Source organism: Sceloporus undulatus, chromosome 1 (genome assembly GCF_019175285.1).
Source record: "Sceloporus undulatus isolate JIND9_A2432 ecotype Alabama chromosome 1, SceUnd_v1.1, whole genome shotgun sequence".
NCBI lineage: Eukaryota > Metazoa > Chordata > Lepidosauria > Squamata > Phrynosomatidae > Sceloporus > Sceloporus undulatus.
This window is the reverse complement of record NC_056522.1, coordinates 67,212,237-67,224,423: the sequence shown is the minus strand read 5'-3', so window position 1 is coordinate 67,224,423 and position 12,187 is coordinate 67,212,237. Positions and strand designations below refer to the sequence as shown.

Here is a 12,187-nt window from a genome sequence, read left to right as displayed (position 1 = left end):
CTGGATTCAAACTGAGTCTGTTCTCCCTCATCCAGCCCATTACCGACACCAAGCAGGCATCAAGAGGAGAGATGCCACCCTTAGTTACTGCATCAGTCGGAGACACAGAGAAAACTATCTGGGTGTCATCAGCGTACTGATAACACCGCGCCCCGTGTCTCCGGATGATCTCTCCCAGCGGTTTCATGTAGATGTTAAAAAGCATAGGGGTCAAGATCACTCCTTGAGGGACACCAGATGTAAGGGCCCTCTTGTTGGAGCGACAGTCCCCCAGCTCCACCATCTGGAATCTACCCGAGAGGTAGGACCGGAACCACTGCAAAGAAGTGCCCCCGATGCCCAACTCTCTCAGGCGCTCCAGAAGGATACCATGGTCGATGGTATCGAAAGCCGCTGAGATGTCCAAGAGCACTAACAGGGACACGCTTCCCCTGTCCATGCTCAGGCGGAGGTCATCAACTAAGATGACCATGGCAGTCTCAACTCCATAGCCTGCCCGGAAGCCGGTTTGAAATGGGTCCAGAAAATCGGTGTCATCCAAGATCGATTGAAGCTGGAAGGCGGCTGCTCTCTCAATCACCTTCCCCAGAAAAGGTAGCAGCGAGATGGGCCAATAATTATTGTGACTCAGGGGGTCTAAGGAGGGCTTCTTAAGCAAGGGCTTAACCACTGCTGTTTTCAATTTAGATGGGAACTGACCCTCTCTTAAGGATGTATTAACAATGCGGTGCAACCAAGTCAGCACCGCATCTCCCCCCCTGAGTTGCCAACCATGAGGGACAGGGATCAAGAGAGCACGTCATCTTCCTAACGCTTCGAAGGATCTTGTCCACTTCCTCGGTACTGACAGACTCAAAGTGATCCAGTATAACCGGGGCCACGGACGCTTCAGACGCCTCTCTTATAGGATCTGCACAAATACTGGCATCAAGATCAGCCCTAATCTGAGAGATTTTATCCGCAAAAAAGTTGTTAAATTTGTCACAGCAGGCTGTAGATGGAGCTAAAATAGGACTCAGGGAGGGAGGGAGCTGGGTTAACTCCCTCACAACCCTGAACAGCTCTGCTGGACGCGACTCTGCGGACGCAATCCGTGCAGCATAGAACGAGTTCTTTGCTGCACTTATTGCCACTCCATAGGCTTTCAAATGAGAGCGAAGGAGTGTCCTGTCAGGTAAGCGCTGATGTCTTCACCAGTTACGCTCTAGTCGTTGCGCGGCATGCTTTCCTCCCCTGAGATCTTCCGTATACCAGTGTTGTTTGTTGGAAGCAGGCCGGAAAGGACGCTTGGGAGCGATACTGTGTATAGCCCTGGAGAGATTAGTATCCCAGATATTGGTCAGGGCGTCAACAGAATCACCGTCAGTACCAGTCGTATATCCCTCTAGGGCTTCTTGGAACCTTTTGGGTTCCATCAGCCTTCGAGGGTGGACCATCCTAATGGGTCCGCCACCCCCGGGGGAGCTTAAGGTAGAAGCCTTGATTCGAGCCTCAACCAAGAAATGATCCGTCCATGACAAGGGAGAGGTGTTTGAGATCTCTACCCACGGAGCCTCCATGTCCGTACTAAAGATCACATCAAGGGTATTACCAGCGCAATGCGTAGGCCCTGAGACTAGTTGAGACAGGCCCATGGCTGTCATGGTAGTCATGAACTCCTGAGCCACACCTGTTGGAATGTCACTGGCCTCGAAAGGGATGTTGAGGTCCCCCAGGACAAGAAGCCTTGGGGACTCCAACACCAGTTCCGAGACCAGCTGTGTCAGCTCGGCCAGGGAATCTGTTAGTGCACGGGGTGGCCTGTAGACCAACAGAATCCCCAGACTGTCTCTGGCCTTCAGGGACAGGTAAATACACTCGATGTGATCCGTTTTCCGGACTGGGATCCTGGTTAAGGAGAAGGTGTTTTTATGGACCAAGGCAACACCGCCCCCCCGTCCACCTAACCTGATCTGGTCCTTAACTGAGAACCCGGCTGGGAGGGCCTGGGCCCACACTGCCTCACCCTCAGGCCCAAGCCAGGTCTCAGTAATGCATGCCAGGTCACAGTTTTTATCCTGCAGAAGATCGTATATAATGTGGGTCTTATTCTTTATGGACCTGGCGTTGCACAGGAGCAGAGACAGGGTTTGTGGTACGACTGGGCTGATCCCCAGGCCTTTTTGGTTAGGAAAGTGGAAGGAAGGAGAGATAGATATTACGCATCGATCTCGCCTTCCGTTTCGACACAAATCCACTTTCCTACCGCCATACCTCCCCTTGCCCCACACAACCTCAATAGGAGCTCCAGTTGAACATGCATCCTCCATAACAGCTGGCATCTCACATCCCACATCCACCCCCATATCTATTACTAACCACAAAACCCCAAAACAAAGAAAAGCAGAGAAAAGCGTCATTCCCTAACGATAAAGCAAGCCAAATTACAGAAACCTCTGCACACGACCAACAAGATATTATTAAAAACTAGAATTCCCGTTCCTCCCCACCAAAAAGATGCTGCCGCGATGTCAGGAGGCAGACACCAACATCTTTCAGGGGTCAGGCAAACCAAAGGTTAATGGAGAGCCTCTCTCAAAACAGTCCTCCCCTTGGTCCGCCTCTCCGGTGCAGCTGGTGGCAAAGGCACTCAGCGCTGGCTGCTGGAGCTCTTCCCCGGCGTTCGGCGGCCTCGGGGAGCCGGTAGGCCGGCTTTAAGTGGGTTGCCGCTCCCACTGACAACCCCCCCTTGGTCCGCCTCCGCGGCGCAGCTGGTGGCAAGGGCGCTTAGCCCTGGCTGCTGGAGCTCTTCCCCGGCGTTCGGCGGCCAAAAATGCCAATCCAGTGCTCAAAAGGGGCAGCATGACGCCGCTCTTTGGGGCTAGCTGTTTAGGGTCAGAGTGTCTGTTTGAATCTCAAGCCAGACCAAATTGGAGGTGCCTTGGCATCCATATTTATGCAGGAAAATGTATCCTGGGGCAGATTTGGAGATTAAAATTAAGTTTCCAGGAGAGAAGAATGAGAAAGGAACTTGTGAAATGACTGAACAATCAGTGCGAACAATGGAGTATCTCCGCCAGAGGGCAGTATACTTGTGCTTCTGTTCATTTGCAAACACTAGGTCTATTTTGGGGGCAATTAGCATACACATTGTAAACCATTTGGGAGTGCTAAATTCACTGATAAGTGGTATAGAAATGTTCTTGCTATGGCTCCCTTAAGAACTACTTTATCCATACAAATCTTCCCAAGAGCTACCAAAGCCCTCCTCTGTTTCCTCCTCACCGTCTCAGTGCGGATTGGAGGGGGGAAGGCTGTGCAACAGGAGCCCAGGGGGTGGGTAGGCGGACCCATCCTCCTTTCTCCCAGGACTCATCCTCCATTTCAGCTCTCTCCTGCCAAGGAGGGATTCCCAAATGCCCTCCATCATCCATACCTTTCAAAATATGTTGTTTGCGTAATGGGGTTCCATAATTCACACAGTCAGTTTGATATGTGAAAGAACTGCTAAAGCTCGATATATATTATTTAAAAATTGTGGCTATTATGCAAAAAAAGACATCAGAGATAATCTTGACATGAATATTTTGCCAAAAAGAATGACTTCTTCAATTTATGAAGTGAAATGGAGTCAGAGAGAAAGAGGCAGGGAAGCAGACAAAAGCAAGGGCATATGAAAATCATGCAGTCATCTGTTACACCAGATGTTATAATGAGCATTTTTTTAGTAAGGTTGCCTTCAGCAGACAAAGTGTTCATCACATTGTATGTGCATACAAACATTAAAACAGAAAGTATTTGTTATTTTTAGATTTGGGTCTGGTTTGGACTAATGGAAATACATAGATTGTGAGGGGGAGTCATGTCTTGTCATAGTGAACTCTGAATTTGTTTCTGCTACATAATTCTAGCTGCTTGAATACTTTGCATGACAAATTATCAGTGAAGGTCCTCCAGGCAGAGTTCAGGGAAAACTCTTCTGAACTCTTTAGCAAATCTGGATATGTAGCACAGTAGTGAACCAACACCTGCCAATTAGTTTTTCTTCAGGCCAATTTTTGTTAAACTTACAGCCAATTTATCAGCCAACATGCAGGCTTAGGGTTCATGCAAAAAATATTTTAACATTTAATGTCTATAACCAGGAATGTGGTGCTAATAGAGAACCTGGAGTGGGTTTGGGGAAAGAGCTGGTTGTTGAATTGTCATAACTTTGTGGGTGGTGGGTTTAAACTAAACCTTCTTTTAATTCTAACCTCAGTTGACATATTTAAATTCATATAAATTAATAATTTTAGAAACAACCCAATTTATACATTTAAAAAACAACTTGGGTTACGTTTCGCTTCATTTGTATTAGTATGCATACCAATTTTCTGATGCCTTGGTTTCATGGTTCTGACAGTCTGTCCCCTTTTATCATTACTTTTATCATTACTTGCAAACATGAATTCTTGATATTTTCTGGTTACATAAAAATGGCATCAAGCTAGAGATCTTCAGAAGCTGGGTATGCTTTTCAGAAGAGGTGACTCACTACTGCAGTATCATTTGAGTGACTTATGGAGGAGAGTGGCTTAAATTATTGTTTCAGTTTAGGAACTCCTGTGTGAATACAGGAAGGGTTCTTTTACTCACATGAAACTCTATTAAGTCAGCAGAACTATCCTATTCCCAATATGTAAGGAATATTGTCTGACTGTAGTGTATTTTCTAATGTTGCAGGGTACTTTTCAAACAACCATATATGTATACATTGATTCCCAGTTGTTTGGACTTCACCTTGGAGCCATTTTGACTTTGTTAGTAACTTGACTACATGAAAATTTACTTTTCATAGAATCATAGAATTGGAAGAAAACACAAGGGGCATGCAGTCCAACTCCCTGTCATGCCAAAATATACAATTAAAGCACTCCCAACAGATGGCCATCCAGCCTCTATGTAAAAACTTCCAAAGAAGGAGACTCCACCACACTCCAGGAGAATATGTTCCACTGTTGAACAGCTCTTACCATCAGGAATTTCCGCCTAATGTTTAGGTGGAATCTCTTTTCCCATAGCTTGCATGCATCCATTGTTGCAGGTCCTATACTCTGGAGGAGCAGAAAACAAGTTTGCTCAATCCTCCATTAGCCCATACCAGACCTCAGTATGACATGCCTTCAGATATTTATACAGGGTTATATATCACCTTTTAACCATCTCTTTTCCAGGCTAAACATACCCAACCCCCTAAGCCTCTTTTCATAGGGCATGATTTCCAGATTCTTCACCATTTTAGTCACCGTCCTCTGGACATGCTCCAGCTTGTCAATATCCTTTTTTGAACTGTGGTGCCCAGAACTGGACACAGTATTCCAAGTGAGGCCTGACCAAAGCAGAGTAGAGTGGCACTATTACTTCCCTCAGTCTAAACCTGTTTTGGTGAACACATGCCACCGTGGCAGAGAAGGTATGGGAAGCCATTTCTGTGGGCACGCACAATTGGCTTTCCTTCTTGTGGTTTGTCTTCCTATTGGCTGGAGGAAACGTGGATGGAGAGTTTGAAAATTCTGGTGATTGAGAAGGGCTGTTGCCTTCCTCCAAGCAGCCATGCTTCCAGGCTTGGAAAAGCCTCGCTGGCCTCAGATGCTGCTGCTGCCACTGCCGCAGCCCTGACTCTGGAGCGGAGGCTTGAAACCTGGGTAGGAATTCATAACTTCTGGGTTTTTAAATGGTTGTTGTCTTTGTTGTGTGTCTCTAAGTCATTTTCAACTTATGTCCATCTTAAGGTAAACCTATCATGGCGTTTTCTTGGCAAGATTTGTTCAGAGATGATTTTTTTTTTTTTGCCATTGCCTTGCCCTAGAAAGTGACAGTCAACCCACTGTGGTCTTGTGTGCCTAGAGGAGGTTTCCATGGCTGAGCTGGAATTTGAGCTCCGGTCTCCAGAGTCCATGCTCAAAACATGCGGGCTCCCTGTATTACATTTGTTGTTGTTGCTGTCTGCCTTGTCTGCTTTTTAAATGCTTGTTGTTGTTGTGTGCCTACAAATCTCCTTCCTGCCCACCGGTGAGAGCTGGGAGGAAGGGAGGAGGAGGAAGCAGTGGCAGCGGGTGGGTGGTGTGTGTATGTGTCTTCAAGTTGTTCCTGGTGATCCTAAAGTGAAACTATCATGGGGTTTTCTTGGCAAGTTTTGTAAAAGGAGGGGTTTACTATTGCTAGCCTGAGGCTGAGAGTGTGTGCATGGGGGTGTGTGGGGTGCCTTCCTTCTCTCCCTCCTACTGCCCCATGGGTCTCTGAAGGATCCTTCCCTCCCTCCACCCTTCAGAGTTCTGTGAAGCTTCTGAGAGAGTGTGAGTTGCCCAAGGTTACTTGGTGGGTTCCTGTGGCTTCATAGGGAATTGAACCCTGATGTCCCAGAAAACTAGTCACAACGATGTTGTTAGCAAGGTTTGTTCAGAGGGGTTTGTCATTGCCTTCTGAGACTGAGAGAATGTGACATGCCCAAGGTCTCCCAGTGGATTTCATGGCCAAATGAGTTTCTTCAGCAGAGGTTTGCCATTGTCTTTCTCTGAGGCTGAGAGAATGTAACTTGCATAAGGTCTCCCAGTGGGTTTCGTGGCTGAGCTGGGATTTGAGCCCTGGTCTCCAAAGTCACACACTGACGTCCCTTGCTTTCTTTGTTCTGGTTATTGTGCTGTGCCTTCAGTGCTTTACTGTTGTTGTGTGCCTCCAAGTTGTTTCCAACTTATGGGCCCAGAGCACTCTTCCTCCCTTCCGTGCGCCAGTTCCTGGCTGCCCTAAGGTGAAACTATCATGGGTCAAGCTTCATCAAAGGGAGATTTCTATTGCCATCCTCTTAGGCTGAGGGAGCGTGACTTGTGTGTGTGGTGCCTTCAAGTTGTTTCTGACTTATGGCAACCCCCCCCTAATCTTGGCAAGTTTTGTCGGGGGGGGGGTTGCTATTGCTAGGCTGAGGCTGAGGCTGAGAAAGTGTGCCTTGGGTTTCCCCCCTGGAAGTCCCCACTGCCGGAGGACAGAGGTTCCACCCCCAGAAGTCACACTCCCGGAAGGTGGAAGTCCTGCCCCCAGACGTCCTGTCCCTCAAAATCCCATCCCTGGCACTGCGGGAATGCCACTGAATTTGGGCACTCAGTCTCTAAAAGGTTCACCATCACTGGCCTAGACACTATATTTCTATTGATGCAGCCAAAAATTGCATTAGCCTTTTTAGCTACTGCATCACACTATTGACTCATGTTCAACTTGTGATCTACTAGGACACGTAGATCCCTTCCACATGTCACTTGTAAAACCAGTGAATTTCAGAGAAAATAATAATGATACATAAAACCCCCTATTACAAAAATACTAAAGGTTTTTGCCTGGTGTGCCCTTGCTGCACAAGAGAGTAGAACTGGGGCCCAAACAAGGGAAAGGAATCAATGGGCCAACAAAGTGATTTAGTAGCACCAGTCAATTAGAGGAAGGGAATAAGAGGGTTGGGGATGTGAGTGGGAAGGTGGTATCAGAAAAAGCTACAGGCAGAATGTTCAGTGATGGTGGCAGTATGTGATAGTCGGCCCACTGTGGCCTTGCATGCCTAGAGGAGGAGGAGGAAGAGGAAGAGGCTGACTACTGCCTCCTTCAAGACCCAGGCAACCAGCTCTGCTTAGCCAATTCCTGTGCTTCCATTTTTTTTCTGACTCTCCTGGATTGGTTCCTGAGGGGTATGTGATGCAGGATGGAAGCAAACTGGGTGAAAATTAAGTGAACTTGGGGGGAAGGAGGATGTGTAGAGTATGCTGTTGGTGGGTGGCAGTGACTGAACGTCTCCCCCACAATGACTGGAAGGACCTTGGAGGAATGAATGAACCTCTGGGACTTGGAAGAAAAGCCACTGGGGCCTGAACCTGTTATGGTCCCAGTCATAAGTTTCAAAATGTAACACACAATAGCAACTTCATTAAGATTCTTTCAAATAGAATAGTTAAGTATGAGTAAGTTTGTACCACTGGGAGCTAATTTAGAGACAAAAAAATGAGGCCAAATCCTCTTACACATGGTTTATGGTTTATAAACCATTAAACTTGCGAGGACCCATTCCATCTAAATGTGATATTAGCACAGTTGGTGTTAATTAAATGTGTGGAGATTTTAGCAAATGAGGGATCCTTTTCCAGAATACCTTCCTGGGAATTAGAGCTTTACTGTGTAACTAATTTTCTTTTTCTAAATCCCATTGTAGCTATTGTTGCTGGTGCTGGTTTCTCATTTCCTAATTTCAGTAGCAGAAAGTTACTATTCTAGACTCTTGCATTAGGCAAGAGAGTTTAAAGGACTCTTGCCAAATCACACTGAACAGAATGAATTTGTTTTGAATTAATTCTGTCTCACTAATTGTCTTTACTCTCTTTTTACTGCTTGTTTTCTTCTGATCCATGACTCTGGACTCAGTGACTGTAACATCTAATACTAAACACTAACCAGAACATGAGAAACGTGAATGATGGGCAAGGCATTGATTGATAGTTTAAACAACAGAGTGCTGGGTGTTGGGTGTGAAGACATCTATCTATTTAAGTCCTTTGAAAATCTACTGAAAATGTAACTAACTGTAAATACAGCATGACTATTTAATATTGTTGTACTTAAATAATGACCTTTCTTTTTCTCTTGTGGTTGCAGCACTTATCTTATGGCAATGGCAGCTTGCGTGTTGATGCAGCCTTCCAGCAAACACTTTGGAGTGTTGCACCAATAAGTTCAGGAAGTGAAGTAGCTCAAGGTAACACTGATAAAATAAATAATGGTAATTATGTTCTCAATTATTTATTTTATTTTGAAGAAGCATCTATTACTACTACTACCTACAAGAAGGGCTTACAAATAATTGTGCTGGTAACATATGCAATACAATTAGAATGTTGTTGTTAACTGTCCTCGAGTCAATCTTGACTCAAGGCAACCCTGCGGATGAGACTTCTCCAAGATTCCCTGTCCTTTACTGGTCTGCTTAGTCTCTGTAAATTCATACCTATGACCTCCTTAACAGAGTCCATCCATCTAGCTTGTGGCCTTCCTCTCTTTCTACCTTCCTCCACCTTTCCTAACATTATTGTTTTTTCCAATGAGTAGTGCCTTCTCATGATGTGTGACAGATTAGAGTGACAGACCCTTTTATTCAGGATGGCCCTAAAATTCCAATCCCTAGGAATCCTGCCACTCTCTCTGACCTTGATCCCGTAATTCTTTCCCTGGGAGGTTGGGTTATTGGGCTTCAGGGTGACCCCTATACATGTGGACTTGTGTCTGTGCTGATGTGTGTGTTTTTTAGGTTTGGTATGTGTGGACTGACTCCAATTCAAACTTGACAGCCAGCCAGAGAGATAGGTTTAAAACAGTAACAGAAAATTAGATTTATTAAACATAGCATGAGAATATAATTGATGGTAATATTCTATTATTTAGGCTCTCCAGTAACAGGGGCAGTTCACTCTTCTTGTTCAAATCCAAAACTCTGTCTCTGTTAACTCAAAATCCTGTCTGTGTCAGCTCAACATTCTGTCAGTATCAAAGACCAACTCTATATGTACCAACTTCAAATTCTGTCTGAATTCAAACTCTGTTTGAATCTCTCAAGAGGGAAGCTTGTGCCTTTTCAATATATTGTGTTGCCTTGCAGCCTCTGTTCACAATCTCTCTGAACTTGAACTGGCTGTCTTGAAGCCAAGCCTGCCTAGTGCCTCCTTCACAGTTAGTCTTACTCAGGGACTTATACTTGGTGAAATGAATAATTAAGGAGAAGGAAGGCAGATGATACTCAATTCAAGAAGCAGGTGTTAAGGAATTTCTGCTCTGCTTGGTGGCAATTATGTTGTGAGGTCTTCAGGCTTTTGTTTCACATCTACATTAAACCATTTGGAGAAGTTACCCAGGGATGTGGGCTAAGGTATCACCAATATGAGGAGGGCATCCAGATTAAAGAGTTGATGTTCTGAATCAGTGCTGGGTAGAATTATGGAAGAAAACCAATAAATTGAAACACAGTCCAAAAAAGACAGATGTGCTATTTTAGTGTGGTTTGTCTGCCCAGTTAAGTAGCATTCATTTTGAAGGGGTGGCAGTCCTCCTAAAAGATTAGCTTTGTCATTTGGTCTTAGGTCCATCGTTGTAACTACAAGCAATAGTGACATTTTGGTTCAAAGAGCCTTTAATCATTTTCAGCTTATGTATGAACTAAAACCATACTTGGACAGATGTAACTTTATGATAATTACTCACACTTGAGTTAAGTCCTATTTAAATATTTTTAGTTTATAGTCTTCGAAAGCAGTCAGCAAACATGAGGTAATTCAAAGTCAGGCTAGAATGTTGCTGATTAGAATACTAACTGGAACTGGCTAATACAACCATAGTACAAGTTGAGTATCCTTTATCTGGAATTTTGAAATCTAAAATACTCCAAAATCCCAAATGTTTTGAATTTCAACAAAAATAGCATAGTATGTACCTGTACTGCATTTGTGAGGCTGGAGAGAGATGTGGCTGGAGAAAAGATGTGAAGATCTGTGAAATGGCAGAAATCCATGCCTCACACCATTTCACAGATCCCCAGTTTCTTGCCAGCTTCATCATGTTTCATCTCATTATGCATATGCAAATATACATTCTAAAATCTATTTAAATGGGGCTCGACCATACGCGTAATTTGCTTTACATGGGGAAGTCTGGAACGGATCTCCCGCATAAAACAAGGGCGCACTGTACTTACATTGATCCATGGATAAGACGGCCCAGGTTTTTTTGGGTCAGTTTTTTGACCTAATTTCTAGACTTATACATGAGTATACACAGTAAAAGTTTTTTAAATATAGGTTTTTCTGTGAAATGCCATCTCAGAGAAGCTTGGCTGCCCCCTGTGTTATAGTATTTTTTTGAAACAGAGTAAGACCTTTTTATTACTTCATGCATTTAAAAATATTTTTTGTCATTCTCAGACTTTGAACAGCTTTAGTTTGTTACTGCTTTTGCCTTGGCTTTATGTGCTGCTGTTTTACCCTTTCTTGCTGTCTTTATTATGTGTGGTGATGGTGGCAGAAAGGGCTGCCTCTTTTTCTTGGAAAAGGTGCCCTGTCAGCTCTTGAAGAGATTGCAATAGGTAGAAATGGTTCTCATGGCCATCCTCTCCTCACTGTTATCACACTGCCTGCTGCCATTTTACCATTGCTGCCAGTGTCACTGAAGCAGCCAACAAGATAGCAGTCTTGATGTTGCTTTAGATTAAGCCCTTTCCAGATATAGACTTTTGATTAATTCTAAAACATATGACATTTACCCTTCTTTTTCACTATAGGTTATCTGATCGGAGGCGATGTACTTAGATTATTACATGGCCACATGGATGAATGCCTGACTGTTCCTTCAGGAGAACATGGAGAAGAGCAAAGAAGGTAAATATTTGTAAGAAACAGTTGAAAGAGTAGACTCAGCTAGACAAGCTGCTTTTCAAAATAGGCTGGCTAGATGGATGGGCTTCTCATGAACCTGCTAATATTAAGGGAAGAGTAGGGAGTTATAGTACCATTAATCAACTTTTGCAATGCCTTTATCAAAGCATCTGGCATTGTAGTTTGTGTAGTTTCATGACAATGAGAGTTACAGGAAAACAAAATAGGTTTGTGATTGTGTATGCTTATTCTTGTTTTTACATTTCAAGGCATAGAAGAATAGAAGGGGTTTCTATTCCAAATACAATCACACACTATGAGCTGGTCATATATGTAGTAGTAGTAGCTGTTGTTCTGTGCCTTCAAGTCATTGCTAACATATGGATATCCTAAAGTAACCCTGTCTTGGGGTTCTTTTGGCAGGATTTGCTCACAGGTGGTTTACCATTGCTTTCCCCTGAGGCTGAGGGCATGTGATCTTCCCAAGGTCACCCAGTGGGTTTCATGTCTGAGCTGGAATCAAATCCTGATCTCCAGAGTCATAGTCCAACACTCAGACTTGTCAAATCACTATGTCACACTGGCTGTAGCATATGTACCATGTTCTAAATGAAGTAATTGTGAGCACAGTAGTTTTAAACATCTGTATATAAAATTGAGGGAGAACAATTTGGTACCATTTAAATTATAATGGAGATGGAGGGGAAAAACTGGCTCATGTATTCTTATCTGTCCCAATAAGAATACATGATTGCATCAGAACCTGTAACGTT

General features: G+C 44.3%; 1 protein-coding gene across 4 annotated transcripts in view; it reads left to right on the top strand.

The window, feature by feature from the left end:
* RYR2 (ryanodine receptor 2) overlaps positions 1–12,187 on the top strand; it is a 406,736-nt gene that overhangs the window by 151,319 nt on the left and 243,230 nt on the right. For all 4 annotated transcript variants that reach the window (XM_042470214.1, XM_042470205.1, XM_042470232.1 and 1 more), the window contains exons 9-10: positions 8,653–8,752; positions 11,321–11,417. In XM_042470214.1, the coding sequence (XP_042326148.1) occupies positions 8,653–8,752; positions 11,321–11,417 (197 nt within the window). The remainder of the gene's footprint in view (positions 1–8,652; positions 8,753–11,320; positions 11,418–12,187) is intronic.